Source organism: Orbicella faveolata, unplaced genomic scaffold (assembly GCF_042242905.1).
Source record: "Orbicella faveolata isolate gen_17 unplaced genomic scaffold, um_ofav_v1 contig_36, whole genome shotgun sequence".
NCBI classification, from domain to species: Eukaryota; Metazoa; Cnidaria; class Anthozoa; order Scleractinia; family Merulinidae; genus Orbicella; species Orbicella faveolata.
Window position 1 is genome coordinate 7,869,122 of NW_028301565.1, and position 16,990 is coordinate 7,886,111.

Below are 16,990 nucleotides of genomic sequence, written 5' to 3' on the forward strand. Positions count from 1 at the left end.
GTGTATTTGTTAATTTTTACCCGAAATCAGTGGATAAATATAGTTTGAAAATGTTTCATTTCGTGGACATCGGCCCAAACCATTGATTACCTAAATGAACTTGAGAGAGATGCAGCAAAAAAACACATGAAGAAGTACTGCAAAACTCCAGTAATGATTACATTCATTCAAAAGGTTTTTTATGTTTATCTCTATACATAACGACCTGAAACACTGAGCAAGTACTTAACATGGAAAGTCTTCGAACATACGCTCACTACATAAAATACAAAACATATTCTTCAAAGAGCGGCTTACAATCGGAATTGTTTTGGGGAGCAGGGATGGCACAGTGGTGAGAGCGCTCGCCTCCCTCTTATGAGGCACGGGTTTGATTCTGGCCCGGTGTCATGTGTAGTTTGTTGTTGGTTCTCGCCTTTCTTCGAGGTTTTTTTTCCGGTTTTCCTCCCTCCGCAAAACCAACATTACCAAATTCCAATTCGACCTGGATAGAGGAGCCGCATGAAAACCAATTAAGGCTGATTTGGCTTCCTCTCTCAATATTGCAATTGACTTTTTTATTGTTATATCTGAGTTACATGATGTAAACATGCCTAGAATGTCCGAATACGATATCTAATTTTCATGTGTCTCCATTGCGTACCAATCGTCCTCTCCCAACTACATGTGTACATGTAGGTAACAGGTCGCGTAAAAGGCTTGGCAGTTCTATAACGGCGCCTGGACTACACTTCCATATTGGCTATCTCAAATCAATCTATTTTCAGGTTCTGTTTGCCAGGAACACTGCTACTTGCTCCATAATATCTGAAAACGAAAAAAAAAAAAAGTAACTTTAGCATACGCTGGCGAATATTCAACATATTAAAGCAATCGATTTGTGTGCCAATGCCAAACGAGTCGATCATAGTTTCGGTAGTCGTTAATTAATAAGTTCTAACATTCCGATCCAACAACGGTTCATTAGCTTGCATAGGAGGTGGGATTTAGCGCACGAGTTTGTTTTAGTGGGGAAAGTCTCTAACAAAAGTGGCGAAGGTGACGAGTCCCTCGCCGCTCGCGAAAATACCCGAATTACTGTCAGATCGATCTTTGGTCAGATCATTTCAGTACCGTGGAGCGATCTATATTTGTTTAAGTTTTTATAACTGGAACGATCTAATTTTTTTGTGGAACTATCCGACTTGCAACGATTTGTTCTCTCGCGGCCTCGCCCCTAGCGTCCAGGGCTCAGCTCCGCCGGTGAAAGCACTCACGTGAGAAATCCTGCCAGCGACGCAGGCTACGTTTAACGAGGACTCCTTTAAGGAGACGAAGTCTTTAACTTCCAGTATCACTACTATCTCCTTAATTAATATCTCAGCTCAGAATCAGAAAATATGAATAAAGCCTGAAGCAGACAGGTAAAGAAATACTTAAGACAGATAAGAAATCTTTTAGGAATATTTTTCTAAGGTATTACCAAACGCCAGGGATGACAAACGGTACCTAGATAATTTTGGGTCTTGGAAACTTGATTCATCTCCAAATTTTACAATCTTACATGATGAGTCAGGAATACTCGTTTTACTATGTTTCATTCATTTTGAGATTAAAATCGTTCGAGTCTCAGTATTGGACCGGATTTTCAAACAAGGGTTTCAGCATCTCGCAACTCTTAAATTTTACCATGATCAGTAAGTAATCACTTTAACAAATCACAAAGAACAAAGACAATCCAATGAACCAATTAAAACTCGAAGTAGTAATGCTGATGCAAAGCACGGAAAAACTTGTGCGAACGAGTTAGGATTGGTTTTGGGTAACTTCTGATTGGATGAAAAAAGTGGCGCGAGATTTTTTGAGCGGTTTTTAACTGTGTCGTGAAACCAAAACCAAACCAATTTCTTACCAATTAGGTCACTAAAAGCCAATCTCAAACCATAGTAAGACCAAAACCAAAGTAATTGTCTAATTACTTTCGACACTCAACTGCAAACTGCTGTAAGCCAATCGTGTTGCGTAGTAATGCAAAACCAATTTTTTCTTGACTCTTACTGAAAACTGCTCTAAATGCCCATAAAAAACCTTTAGTTAACAACTGCATTAAAACAAAATACATCCTTTCTACAGCAAACATTAAGCAAATGCTGCTGCCCTCAAGTTGTTACATAACTACCAAGATCTTGTTGACCACATCTCACCTCTTATCTTGTGAGCGTGCCTGTGTTGGGTGGAGGCCCACTCCCTGATTGCTGTATATACATTTGCCATTGGTGTGATGTAAGTTATTCTGCCCAAAATGTCAACTTTTTCCTCATATCTTGGCAATTATGTCAAGAAACCTGACCACACAGCCTTCAACAGCATAATATCAATAGCATATCACACAACATAAAATATTTTGTAAGACTCTTCCACATCCTTGGAGATCTGGGACTGTCAACTAGGGAGTTCAGTACTAAAAAGGGTGGCTAAAAAAAAAAAAAATGCAGTGGAATAATAACTCACGACTGTATTCTTTTTGATGGTGTTACAGGAAGTATTCATGGCTGATTTATTCATTTCTCATATTTTTCCTTTCCCCATTAAGGCTTGAGTTAAATACTACAAATTAAGTATGTACTATCTTTAAAACCCTTGAAAAAGGTCTGTATACTGACTGCACTGATACTGCACGCCTTAAAAGCAATAGCCACTCATAAACAGCTTCGAAACCACATGTAGCCATAAAAAAATTATTTTTGGTTTTGAGCAGATTGCAGTAATGTATTGCGCCCTTGTCAATGGAAAAACATATAAAACAAGAACACAAAAACCCTCCCTTCCACAGGTACAATTCCATGTCAGCTAAAATGAGTCTATCAACATCCACTTTTGATTTTTAAGGATACAATTCACTGTAAATTCTTTCCAAATCACCGAGCCACTCCAGAAGGTCTGCTATTGAAGGCTGAGTGGAGGTTCCCTCACATACCACAGACACTGGAACAGAACCTAAGAGAGGATTATGGTTACTGTAGTTAATGATCTGTTGAATGTCTTTGAAAGCCACCTCAAACAAGTACTCAATTTTTTTTTCTTCACAGTATGACTATCTCTGAAACTTTCAGCTCATTGATTTCATAGAAAAGAGTCATCATAAAATGGTTGCAGTTGTTCATTTGCATTGGAGAACAATAGTAATAAAGTATAATTGTTTGTCTCAAGCTTACCAGTCAACCTCGTCTTCTTGTGAAGAGTATAGCAGCATGAAGTGAAAATGTACAATCTAGATTACAAGTGACCAAATTTTGAGACACACAATTACACCTTTTCATCAAAAGAGCCATTGTTTTCTATCAGGATTGTTCTTTGAAAAAACAAAGTGAAAATCTCATGTTTGGGCAGTTTTATTGGCATAAGACTCAATATTCTCCCAGTATGGCCCTGCTGCTGGTTAATAAGATATATCTAAGCACCTGATCACTGCAAACTACATACTAGTTATGCAATGCTTTCAAGTGGTATACCGTAAAATATCCCACAAGTCACTTGAATTTTCTCAGAATACACAAGTGCTTTTAGGCGTTATTCCAAGGAAATATAAGGGACAAGTGGGATATTCTATGGTCACTATGACAGAGGCATAACTATTTTATACCATGCCATAGAAAATAGAGTGGCCAACATAATCAATGCGACATACATGTGGTGCATGACATGAAGGTGGGATTTAATACCACCAAATGTAGAACATCTTTTCTGTACTCTTATTGGCTTTGTTTTCTATGGCATGGTATAAATTGTATTACTCTCTACTTACCTGATTGGAGTGTATAAACTTGTAAACTGCTAGACCAATGCGTTGACATCTTCTTTGAAATAGTTTTGAATGTGTTCCTGAAACAACCAAAGGTAGTACCAGTGTCTCAACAAATTCAATTACAAACAAGATGCTGGTGTTGTGTGACAACCCTAATAATGGCTGTGAAGCAGACTAGATGCCAGTTGGAGCTTGAACAATGAGATTAAAGATGAGTAGTCGTTCCTTGTCAGCCATCAAAACTGAGGACATTACAATCAATGATTTTGATAATCAATAAAAATCGATTGAAATCGATAATTTTTGATACTAATTGAGCTTAATCGATATTGATAACGAAAATCTGAAATTGATAGCAAAATTTTCTTGATCATCAATTCCGATCAATTTCTGTAATTTGTGTTCAAATTTTATCAACTCCTCTCGACCAGGCCAGGGGGCCATGACTAAAAGTAGGTGAGCTAGGCAAAGTCTGCATACGAGCCACGTGGCCCATCAGGCCGGCACTTATCTCCGGTTTCCGTAACATGAAACGATTAGGAGTATTTCTTCTCCCCGGCCCCCTGGATGGAATTCTTGTCCATCGCAGGGTTAACCCTAGCGGTAAATTCGCCATTACCCATTTGTACACCTGGGTGGAGAGAGGCATTGTGAGAGTTGAGTGTCTTGCCCAAGAACACAACCCGATGTCCCCAGCCAGGGCTCGAACCCGAACCGCTAGATCCGGATCGAGTCGAGCGCACTATCCATGAGGCCATTGCGCCTAAAAGTGACTACTTATAAAATAGCTTACATGTTGTCCTGCAACTTTGTCATAATAGTTTCTGTTTGTTTTAGCAGCTTGTATTGCAGTTTCTCCTTCAACCCTTCAAAATCACCGAGAGGGGGACGTTTGAAACAAGCCTTCTCACATGAGCGCAACTGTTCCAGCGGACTCGTCAAAGACTGAATCAGTTCATTGGAATGATGATCGGTTTCATTCCACAAATTAAGCAGTCTGCCGATCTCTTCGTATGATTTTGCGAGCTTCTCGAGGCACAGGTCGTCCCCCTTTGCCATTCTAATCTGAGCGATTGGGCGATTAGCGCTTTGGCGCGACCAGCACTTTAGACGCCATATTGTTATTTCGCGCCCGCACATTTCGTATGGCTACTGGTCAGCGGCTAAGAGAAAGACGATACGTGGTGTAACAATGTGTAACAATCTGCCGAACCCACATCAAAGTTATCATCCACCGAAAAAAGGAAACCGTGCCAAACTGTAGAATTTCGTTCTTAGGAAAAGATTTCCCAACTATCATAACTTAGGTGTCGTCTAATTTACGCCACATGAAACGAGTTCTACGGAGACAGGACTTTTTTTACTGTAATGCTCCAGATTCGTAATACATATGGGTTATTGACCAAGTGTGAGGTCAAGATGGCTGCATATTGGCCAAGTTCTTTTTTTGCGTGTTTATGGACCGAGACGGAGTCGAGGTCCATAAACACGCAAAAAAAGAACGAGGCCAATATCCAGTCATCTTGGCCGAACAAACTTGGTCAATAAAGGATTTATTATATGGCTTTCAGGGAAATTTTTCCTGCGGGACACAGCGGGTAGTCCCGAGTGGGCAAGATAGCTCCATCTTGCCCGCTCGGGTAACCAATCACAGCGCAGGATTTGATTCATCTTGCCCGCTCACGGAGCTAGCCATATAATAAGTTCTGTTAACGTCCTATTGAATGAATAGAAAACAGTTACTCTAAAATCCTTAACAGCCTACCCCCAAGGACATACTTCTTTTCATGACATCGAGAAGGACATTTCAAAGGGGGATGGGGCTTATAAGAAGGTGGGGAGGGGCTTATCTCAGAGACGAGTTTTCAGCGCAGTTTAATAACATGTTTCCACTAAATAGTACAATAGAATATTATATCGTGAACAATACAGCCTAAATTTTGCTAAAAACAAAAATTACTGTCTCTGATGAGCAAAAGTATATCTTCGTCTGACAATTTTCCTATTTTATTTGTTATTCATGAAATTATTCCTTTTTTGTATTTTTAGCACAACAGTTATTATATAAAAAATTTTCCTTAGGGTTTATTTGATGTTCCAGTTGTTATTGTAAAGCTAAATAAATAATGCTTCCTGCATAATATGGTACTAAATTTCAAGTATTACAAATAAACGTAGTTTTATAGTTAAAACAGGGAAACCTGTTTGTCACAATTAGTTAATCGCTACAAATTAAGCTAAGCTTATCTTCAAATAATGTGCAGTGGTTACCATGAATATTAATAGCAAACATTCGAATGTTTGTCACACAACATTGAGACAATATATGGTCACTTAATTATACTATCGATTTTCTTGCTAAGTTCGGCAAGTTCTTTGGTCTGACGATCCACCAGTCTTTTCAGGAGATTAATATTGTCGTCGATATTCTTGGGATGTTTTCCTCCTCTCTCGGTTAAATCTGTGTTTTTCAGGCCTGTGTTATCCTCCTTGTTGCTTTCTGCTACGCTTTTTCCACAGTAGCGATCTTGCAAATACTTCACCACCAGATCCTTCACAATTTCCTTGCGCCTCTTTGATGGTGAATTAATTAATTAAACGACATTAAAATGAAACAAACAAATAAATAAACAAACAAAAACCAGCAGAGAACTGAAAAACTTCAAACAAAACTGTGGAATCCCAAGCATTAGAAGAAGAAATTACTTTGTTCAAGAAATTAATGAAGATCGTTTGCGAACGAGTTTAAAAAGGCATAGCTTGGAAAAAGGCTTTTATTTCTTTTTAAAACTACCAGAAAATTCTCGATTTAAAAGTTTGAGAGGTGTACAATTCTATCTATGATAAGCTTCTTGAGTTCCATGTACAAATAGTGCATGGTCCACTTTCATCTATACCACCTTATATCAATTAATCAATTATACAAATCTAGGTATTTATTGATTTTATCACTATTTCACATCTTCTACTGTGGCCTAAGTTTAAATTGATGTAAAACTGTTGCTTTTGAATTTACCTCCTTCCTGACTGTTGCCTCGTCTCTCTGAGAATAAAATGATATTAAAATCCAAAATGCAATTTGTATCATAATTTGATTTTAAGATTTTTTGTCCGAATAGCCATCACATAAATGATTAATGGTACGATCATTATTCCGTTACTACTTTGTATTTTCAATATTTCAAACCACAATTGTTATGCTTAATAAGCTCTTCAAACTTTGAAGTCACGCTGCAAATATCGCGTGAACGCCGAGATAGCTATAAGAGAAGAGATATCTCTCACGTCAGAATGAGCCTAGCCCCTTCCAGGCGTTCAGTTGGTTGGGCCGCTGCACGAAAAAAGGCGCACGAGAAATTAGCCGGGAAAAGCCCTGTGCAAGAAGGAGAGAGAACACCGAACCTCTCTCTTTATTTTGCTCCACCGTTCTTTTTCTTTTTTCTTTTTTTTTTCGCGCTGCATCCCAACTAACTGAACGCCAGAAAGAGGATTGAATGAGCAAAATCATCTTGGTCTCTTAAGGGAGTGGGGAGCTGGGAGTTGATCTATTTCAAGAGAGAGTGAAGGATAAGAGAGTTTATCTTCCATATGCGTGTAGGTCCAGGGTTACTCGATCCCTCTCAAGTTATTTAAGAATGACTTGAGAGGAGTCGCCTTTAAAATAAGGCCTATATGGCGGTTAACTCTTTCAGTCTCAACCACTCTTGTTTTCTGCATTGATCCAGAGCTCAAAATCTGTTATCTACATTCATACCTCTCTGTTGGCCTCTTGCATTTCTTCGTCCTAAGGATAAGGATAAAAAGAAAAAACGAAATGTCGTATCAAGGCATTCTTAAATACGAATTAAAGCATTCATGTATGTTTAGAAAAAACATAATCCTCGAAGGAATCCGGTAAAAAAATGCGACTGTAGATTGCTTGCAGCTGGTCTCATTGTACCTGAAGAAGGCTGGTTTGGCCAGCCGAAATATAGTACACCTTCAAAAAATCATCCTACGTTGTGTCGGTTTTTGCTTTTGTATTCTTCATTTTATATGTGAAACCGATTAGATCACTATTGATCCAATGTATACCAACAGGTTCATCGTTCCGGTTGCTTGCTTAAACATTTTATAGTCTTTCTAAAACCCTCGCCTTGTTTATATGATATTCGAGTTAGCGTCTAATGCGATTACTCTCACTCCTGGTTACAGGGTTCGTACGGGTCCTGGAAAACGTGGAAAGTGCTGGAATTTTATTGTGGCATTTTCCAGGACTGGAAAGTCCTGGAAAAGGGCTACAAGCCCTGGAAAGTTCTGGAAATCTGTTAAACTCAAATAGAAAAATATGAAATTTATGGCAGACAGTAAGAAGAATTAACATTAAGATCTTGGGAGTGAAAGGGTTAATGTGAATTTTAGAGTCCTGGAAAAATCAATCTGAGTCCTGGAAAAGTCCTGGAAAAGTCCTGGAAATTTGTTTTTGAAAAAGGGTATGAACCCTGTGGTTATAATTACAGCGGCTCTTCATCGAATTCTCTCAACCGTCATATTTATCGATAAAATCTAATTGTGTTTCTGCGGGATAAAGCGTCAGGACACCATATTCTTACCTTGTTACCTTCACAACAAGGGCATTTTTCTTTCGTAAGTCTCAAGAATTTGCCACAGAACTGAACGATCACTAAGTACAAGATATAGTAGACTATGTTTAAAGGCGCCGGCATGGTACCGCCTTTGTCGATCCACTCCAGCCACATTCGGGCTCTTGAGAACTTCCACTCCATATCAGCGTTTTCCTAATGGAAAGAATTAACGATACTGTAAGCAGTCATTATGGAATTACACAGATATGTAGCATGTACAAGTCAATACGCCTGGTAATTTTTTAAGGGAGACAATTTCCTTAATAAATGTTTTTTTTGAAAGGTCGAAAGCAATGATTTTTATCAATGAAATTTTCGTTCGTTACTGTATTACACGATCCAAGGAACAATGCTGACTGGATCACTAAATAGAGGGTCGTACAGGGGGGTCTCTGTCACGGTTCACGAACGGAAAAAAATAGAGGATAACGGATCACGGATATAAAAATTTCGCTTTCCCTAATCACGAAAATAAGCAAGTGAGATACTCTTTTTAATGACCCGTTCTTACAATAGAAGCAGTGTTTGAAGAAAGTAAAATCGCGAATGGCTGAGTCACGGTTCCATATTGCAAATCGCATACCTAAGTCACTCTCGATAGACGACTCTAACTATTCGGAGGACTTGCGTCTGAAAATCACGTAGAATAGAGTGGTAAAGTCACGAATATCTGTTAATAATTCAGGTTCTTCACGGGTCACGCAAAACCTTCACGTCACAAGTCACGAAGAATAATTTCCTAACTTCACGTTTGACGGAAAATAAAATCAGCTAATCACGTATCACGAGAATACCCCCGTACGACCCTCTAATCTGTACGAACATTAAATGCTGATGGGTTTATTTTGGTATGGACCTCATTATTGAGTCACTCCAACACTGATCCAATAAACTTACCATGATTCTGTCAAAGGAGTTGTTCATCATGGCGACCAGCATGTTTAAAGCAACAATAACGGTGCAGACCATGTAAGCCATCAAGAAAAGGTGGCCAAATGTGGCTATAAGGACAAAATCAGGGTCTTGCACTGATATTTTCTCTTCTTCCACGACACCAAAAAGCATCCAAAACAAACCGATCGACGCATTCACATGACTGAGAAGTAAAAAAACCACAGCAATTGGTAACATTATGAATTATAGCACCTGCTTAACGTCCGACTTTTCCAATCAGAGTCTAAGATGGCCACATTATGTTTCCTTAATATCACATGGTAGATCATAATGATTCAATTATTAGTTCTTAGTCACAAGTTAGCTTACATGCGATGTCGTTTTGTGTTCTTCAGTCAGATATTATTGCATCAGCGTGTCAAAGACTGCGTAAATGCGTTAACGTTAGTTTTAGATGAACAAGCTGCAGGTCTCTAAAAACTCTAGGGTAATAATGGACCCGAAATTTCGGCAAAACTCACATTGTGATTTGCTACTCAGATATACTTTGATTATTAACTGATCGTCATAGATAGCAGATTGAGGGAACAACTGAAGGCATTAGTCACAAGATAACAGCCTATTTTCCAACGCGTCTCAAAGTGTTTTTAGACATAAATTGATTTCAGTTAGGTGGTCACGCTGAAATTGCTGCTACCAGTTTTACTTAAACTTCTGTCGGTCGAATTTGACGTAGCTCTCCCTCTGTCCTCCGCAGAGGCTCCCCCGGGTAGGGGCCCTCAAAAGGCCTCTATGGAAGAGAGAGTGCCGGGTTCTCCCGGAACTGGGGAAATTGTGGTAAACTGGAAGCCTACTTCTTACGTAACTTCTGCTGGCCATGGTCGTCCATTTAAAACCTAAAGAAACTATTCTACGTTGGAAGTAGAGCTTATCAGCGACTGGTTCTCCTCTAGAGTTAAGGAGAAAAGGCAGCGTGCGTTCTCCCAATAAATCTGCTTTCTTCTACAGTATAGTGTGCAAAAATGAAACTAAGAAAAATATGACATTTAATACAAGACTATAATTTTTTCCTGTGTTATTATACATACTTGGTATAAGGATGGGACTCTTCGAAGTAACTGACGTTCATTTTTTGTAACTTCATCTGTGAGGCGACATAGTAGGAGTATACCTTAACCACGCCAGTGACGAACGAAATATACAGCACCAGAAAGATGAAAAGGAATCTACGTACATCTTTAAGCATTTTGTACAATGACAGCTGCAGAGGGCCCAGAACTGAGTCGACTTGAAAGATGTGTGTCAAATGGAAGTACGCAACTACAGTGGCGCTTGCATATAAGACATCTGCTACGATAAATGACGGTTCCCTTGGCATCCAGTTCCTATGATAGTAAGTCCACGCAAGAAGCCATACGGCATATGACGTCAGGAAGGTAACGACAATCAGCGTGTCGACCACGTTCCACCATTTAGACATGTAAATGTAAAATCCCTGTCTCCGAGCCTCCAGGGATTCTTGCAAGAGAAGACCAAGGACAAATGCAATCACCGGATAGTCTGCAACCGAATTACAACCCGCGTGGTTAATAAAGTTATGATAGGTGTGCAACGCTTGTGCGTAAAATGTCTAGTATATGTGTATTATTTGCACAGGAGAGTGATTACATATAATTTGGAATAATGAGAAACAAAATAATTTTTGCTACAGTTTGTTGTCTTTTTTCCAGCGCAATCGATTCGTACTTGATAACCGTGAACTTGGTTCGTGTGTTGATGTTCTTCCTCCTCTATTGTATCGTGCTTTTCGTCAACTAACTAGTAAGCTCGTCGTATCTCAATTCTTGCAGAACGGGACAAAACGATTGAGGGACTGGTTAGGCTAGCTGACAAATAATCAAACTTGATAAATCCGGACCTGCAAATAGCTTGAAATTTGGAGTGACAGCTTACATCGTGTATACGAAGGAAATTTTCGAAAGTACGTTCTTCATGGTTATTTCGATGAGAATATAGGATATTTTAGACAGCGGGATGTTGTGCCAACATCATGTTCAGTTGACACAAACTGGTAGACAAGGCAAGCGTTCGGGTTCTATCTGTACTGTTAGTTGGTCGTACAGAGTACTGTGGTAAAGCCACACCGAGATGGGAAGGAGAGTAGACTGCCAGACTGCCAGAGCAAGAAACTGAGACCGCCCAAAAGCTCAGATTGGGTGGAGATCTAAAAGTTTTAATCAAGGGATTGTCGGAGAAGAAGCCTGGGGAGGGGGGGGGGGGGCGGTACTCCCTTATACGGGCTATGTAGGTATGTGCGGCCCCAAAGAGTATGGTTTTTCAGCTGTTTTGCTCATAAATAGGGTATCGATTTTAGCTGATTTTGGCCATTTTGGTCATAAATAGGGTATGGTTTTTGCACGCTAGCCTTGATATGGGTATGTTTTTAAAAAAAAGCCACTTTTTCATTATTATCGAAAAGAAAATCAACAAAAGCCCTTCACAAATTATGTTTACGGTAATTTAACATTGGTCTGAACTAGGGAACTTATTATAACGCAGGTGTGAAACAGGGTTTTGATTTAAGAGTTAGGTCATAAATAGGGTTTCGAATTTTTGGTCAGGTCATAAATAGGGTAGGGAATATCGCAGATTTTGGTCATAAATAGGGTAAGGGTTTTGGGAAGCGGGCCGCACACCCCCACCCGATTTTTCTGGGAGTACCCCCCGGGAGATGAAGGCACTCCATGCAATGTTGTTAGAGCCCAGGAACACCATCTGGTGGATGCAAGAACAGCTAAGAATGCCATCCGCGGAAATTCAGTCTTGACATACCACTGACATGTTTACACCTCTCCATTTAGCAGGTCTAACTACAACATAAACTGTGCTACGTTCGATCATTGTTATTCTCATGTACACTCTGTCCCTCGTGACTTACCAAGCCATACAAGTCCTGTCTCTGTCGTTCCAAACTCTTTCTCAAAGGAGGTCGAAAATATGATGAAAAGAAAAGCCAGGTACCACATTGTGTGGTTGATAAACTTAGAGTAAGGATGTTCGTACTTCTCTCTGAACCTCCACCAGATGTTATCATCTTTGTCACAGCAAGGGAACTTACGTGCCAAGCGTACGGGTATGTAGAAGATGCAGGAAACTGCAACAAACAGGAGCTGGAAAAAGAACCAAGCCATTTTCTTCAAGCAGCTCATATTTTGCCAGTACGGCCACTCATAGTAAACAATCTCGTTGAGGACGGACTGGCATTTCGGACTCGTCACAAACTGCAAATCGAGAACGACAAGAACAAAAATCTTTTAGACATAAAAGTCGCTGAATATGTGGTACTGTTAAAAGCTGTACTAGTGCAACGGTAAATCGGTCAACACAGAGCTGCATTGGTTACCTCCCAGTAATTTGTCTGGTTGTCGAAATTGTTTCGGCAGGTTGTTTAAAATTCACAACAGGAAGGCCCGGACAGGGCTCGAACCGGCCGTACCCGGACCGCTGGATCCGGAGTCCATATCATGATATCTCGGTCATCTCACCTCCGCGGAAGGTTGCAATTGAAGTGCCTCTATATGATCAAATTCTCGATATCCGTTTTTTACATTTTCGTACACAATAGGTCTTTTCTAGAATCTTGCCAAACTCCAGTCTATTACAAACATTATAGAGCTCATGTTTTTTGGACCTTTATTTCCGAGAATTTACGACCGCCATTAATTTTCCTTGTTCCAAGTCTTTGTTCAGAATTGGAGTAATATGACGTCATTTACTCAAAAATACGGCACGGGTTGAAAATCATAGTAACAATTAATACAGCAATTCGCATGAAGAATAACAAAAACTTTGACCCTTATATTCGTGCAAATTTCTTCACTTATTGTTATTATAATTTCAACCACGATTGTATTCAACAAAATTGCTCAGACATTGAAGGGCTCGGCTCTGCAACTTTTCTCCAACGAATCACCACATCGACAGTGACAGTTGACAGTTTTGGCTATCAGTGATTTCTACATCTTCTCAAAGGTAACATTGAAATATCTGTGATCATTTAGTGATGTAATCCAAGTAACATAATAAACAAAGATGATATATCTGACAATTATATTAATGCTCTCGCTTTCGGAGATACAAATTCAATTTAGATCATTTGTTTCCGGTTTTTGCTCCCTATATCTATTATTCCTTTTCGAGTAAGTGCCATGCAGCTGAGGTTTCCCTCAGAATGCAGTTTTTTAGAAAACTGAAATTATTGGCTTGTTGGTCATTGACTTATTTGGGAAAGATTTCGCTTCACTTAAACAAATACTCAACCTTTGGCTTTATAGGAAGATTTCAGCAAACAACCCAAAGAAAACAATAATGTTATTTAGTGTTATCTGAGCTTCCGGCCATTCACCTTAGTCATGCATGAACGTTTTTTTGTTCTTGGAATTTTCACGTCACACAACGCACGCAAATTAACATTGTGTTATGGGAATTACAGGAAACCAATATGTACATACCTTCTTTCTTTCTTTATCGGCAGCGATTTTGAGAAGAGTCAAACTCTGGTTGAAATTCATTGGTTTCTCCTGCAATAAGCAACCACTTCCCTCCACATCCAAAATCTCGTGAAGTTGGCCCAGATTACTTCCTTCGATAACATCGGTTGCAAATTTTTCATACTCCAGCGCCCTATTCATGTACTCGTCTCGACTGTAGTGATGTTCGTACAAAGCAATTTTCTCCAGGAGATATGCGTCGTCAAGACAGGTTTCGATGATGTCCGCAGACTTCCTATCTCTTGGTATTCTTCTGTTGTTAGGATTATTCCTCCACAACCATTCCAAGCCAATGTAAAGTGGGTCGGAGAGTATCCTGATCCATTGTTGTTCCTCTTCGTGTTGAAACTCTGTTTGTATTTCTTTGTCTTCACGGTATTTACTTCCGGAAGTTCCGTATCCACCGGTACGTCTTATTTGGCCTCTCAGTTTGCCCCACAAGCCCCTGAACAGACCCTCTTCTTTTAGACGTTCGTGTTCGGCCACCGATTGACAAATTTCATTTAGACTTTCAAGGGTCTTGACATCAGACTCTTTGGCTTCCGCTATTAGCTTCCAAACTTCAGCGGGATCTTTGCTTTCAAGGGCTTTCAAAAGTTTCTGCTTCTGCGTGAGACCACCCTCATCGTTTTTTTCACTTCTTGAACAATTTGGACTTATCGGCAGTAGACACCTCACATCTTCCTCTGTTCTATTTCTTACTGCCTCCAGGAAATCGAGGTAACTGTTCGAATAGTTTCTAGGCTGTTGTTGCACATGATTTTCGAAAACTTGATCGGTTGCCATCTTCTTACTGAGCAGTATCCAACGAAGAGTCAGTAGTGTTCAGTGTTCCTGCGTCGAAAGGCACATGATAGTCAGCCTCTTCTAAGGAATTGAACGTTGACCGGTAGCGGTCGATTTCCTAGAATCGAAGCTGCCTCGATCAGTACCCTGGGCCGTAGCGAATCGATGATCTGGTTCTGTATAGAACAACCCAGGAGCAGAAACTATTGTTCCCTTAAAACAGTGAAAGGGTCGTAATGAAACAGTTTGCAAATGATTGGCAGCTAAATTCGGCTCAGTTCACTGAAGAAAAAAATGAAGAATGAAAATGAAGTATTGAAGTCATTTAGAAACCGAGAGGAAACGTTAATAAAGGTATTTATTATATGGCTGTGTCTCACAAGGACTGGGAACTACCGAATTCACGAATTTGATTGGCTGAAATCGATATTGAAAGCGATCTAGATTTTCCCAACTAGACCGGCATCTAGACCGGTTACATATTGCGGAGAAAAAGTTGCAAGCTAAAATGCAAAACTATCGACTATTTTCTTCCAGCAATATTTATCTATGGAGGTGCCAAAAAGCCTGATGAGAAAAAGTAAAGAGGACGAGCAAACTTGGGCAGAATCATTTCAAGTTCAGCTCATCGCCGTTCGCAAGCAAACTGTCAGCTAGTACAAACCGGTTACATTAAATGAATTAATTTTTCTCGTTTGCCATATAATAAACATCTTATTAACCGAGCTTAGACGGTCTGTATGGGAGAATCTTGACTTTGGTCGTGTGTACAGACCACACTGCGTTCGGTCTGTACTCACGACCTCGGTCAAGATTCTCCCATACAGACCTCCTGCTCGGTTAATGAAGAGCTAAATATATGCAAATTTCACAGGCTACCGGTACGTATTTCCAATATTTTAGTGGAAAAACACAACCGTTCGTTAACGACATTTACTAATCATTCATCATTCATCAATTTAGCATCTTTATCACTCTAATGCACAATTAATTAACTAATGCCTTCTGAGAAACGACTAAATAGGAAATAAAAGATCACAAAGTTAACTTGACCCTGCCCATAAGCGTCCTAGATTTTTTCGTTCGTCAGTTTGACTTTGACTCGAAAAATGCGTTGCGCAAGGGAAATTTAGACTTCAATTGAATTTAAATCCTGGATCAGCGTGAGCCTGCTTTGGAACAACACGATCTCAGCCGGTTAGCCTTCAACTCAAACAGTCCGTTCGTTGCAGAGGTATTACTTGAGACTGACAACCACCAAACAGAACGCTTACAGTCAGGTATGAATAACGCTCAAATGGATCAAAACGCTACCCTTTTACTGCAATGTGCAGTACACCCTGTAACTTAGAAGTAACCATATAGCCTCGATCCCAGGATCTCCCTTCTATCTGAAGCGGAAGAAGAGAGACCCTGGAAGCCAGGTTGATGCAGGGAATAAGACTGGGATAAGCTGGAGTGCTAGCTAACTTTTCTGTACGAAGAAAAACACACATCAGTATCTACTATCTCAGAGCGCGGTTCGCACAGATATGTGACCCGAGTCCAACGATGCCCTCCTCGATGTTGGCGACTGCGCTTTCGGTCTTTCACCGGCTCTCTTTCGACTGGTCGTTGCCATCAGTTCTTCCTAGCTATCACGCGGAAATACTCCTTTAGAAGGGGTATCGAATGGCCTTTGCGAGCATTTACGAGCATTTACGAGCATGCGAGCAGTGCGTTTATTTTTCTTTCGAGAAATTCTCAAAAATTCTCAAGAATATCACAAACATTTCTAAATGGCTAAAAGCCCTCTAAATAAAAATGCACCCATTTTGAATCACTTAGTCCGTAATTTTCATGCACTTGCAGTAGCAGGAGTTGGAAAAGGTCCTCTAAGATTCGGGCACTTCGATGTTATCAGTATCCTCCATTTTCGAAAATTGCAGCTTTAGCGCCAAACGGGGAAATTATCCATGCAGTTAATGAGTCTAGGCGCTGTCCGAACAAATAAACTTTCACGTCAGGTCAAAATGAACGAGAGAATTGTTAGTTCATATGATGAGCCGGTTAATTGAAGTCAATCGGAAACTTTGTTCCTTTGCAACTGCTCAGCATCTCACAAAATGTCGACAAAACGTCACAAGTTGGTATTATGTTATGAAACACCGTCTCAAGCTCTCTTTTCCTGATTATTTTACAGCGCTTTACAGGATTATATTTGTTGCATATGTTTTAAAGCTCGTTTTATGTTCCTATGACACTAACTCAATGTCATGATAAGGTCCACCTTGAAGTTGTGCCAACACGCAAGGGCGTCTTTTTATAGCCTCGCGAACTGAAAGCTATTAATTTTAATTCTCTTACTGTTT

At 39.9% G+C, this 16,990-nt stretch overlaps 2 protein-coding genes across 2 annotated transcripts; both read right to left on the reverse strand.

Moving 5' to 3' along the window:
* Positions 1-522: 522 nt before the first annotated feature.
* On the reverse strand, positions 523-5,057 carry LOC110048965 (AFG2-interacting ribosome maturation factor-like). Its single transcript, XM_020754728.2, has 5 exons — positions 4,578-5,057; positions 3,785-3,861; positions 2,874-2,976; positions 2,184-2,302; positions 523-807 (listed from the first exon to the last, which is right to left on the reverse strand). The coding sequence occupies exons 1-5, from the start codon at positions 4,922-4,924 to the stop codon at positions 764-766; spliced, it is 690 nt and encodes a 229-aa protein (XP_020610387.2). The 5' UTR covers positions 4,925-5,057; the 3' UTR covers positions 523-763.
* Positions 5,058-5,643: 586 nt separating this feature from the next.
* On the reverse strand, positions 5,644-14,972 carry LOC110049005 (short transient receptor potential channel 4-like). Its single transcript, XM_089274770.1, has 8 exons — positions 13,815-14,972; positions 12,242-12,584; positions 10,392-10,863; positions 9,307-9,505; positions 8,377-8,562; positions 7,539-7,568; positions 6,801-6,827; positions 5,644-6,357 (listed from the first exon to the last, which is right to left on the reverse strand). Exons 1-8 carry the CDS (start codon positions 14,637-14,639, stop codon positions 6,115-6,117), a joined length of 2,325 nt encoding a protein of 774 aa, XP_089130896.1. The 5' UTR covers positions 14,640-14,972; the 3' UTR covers positions 5,644-6,114.
* Positions 14,973-16,990: the final 2,018 nt, after the last annotated feature.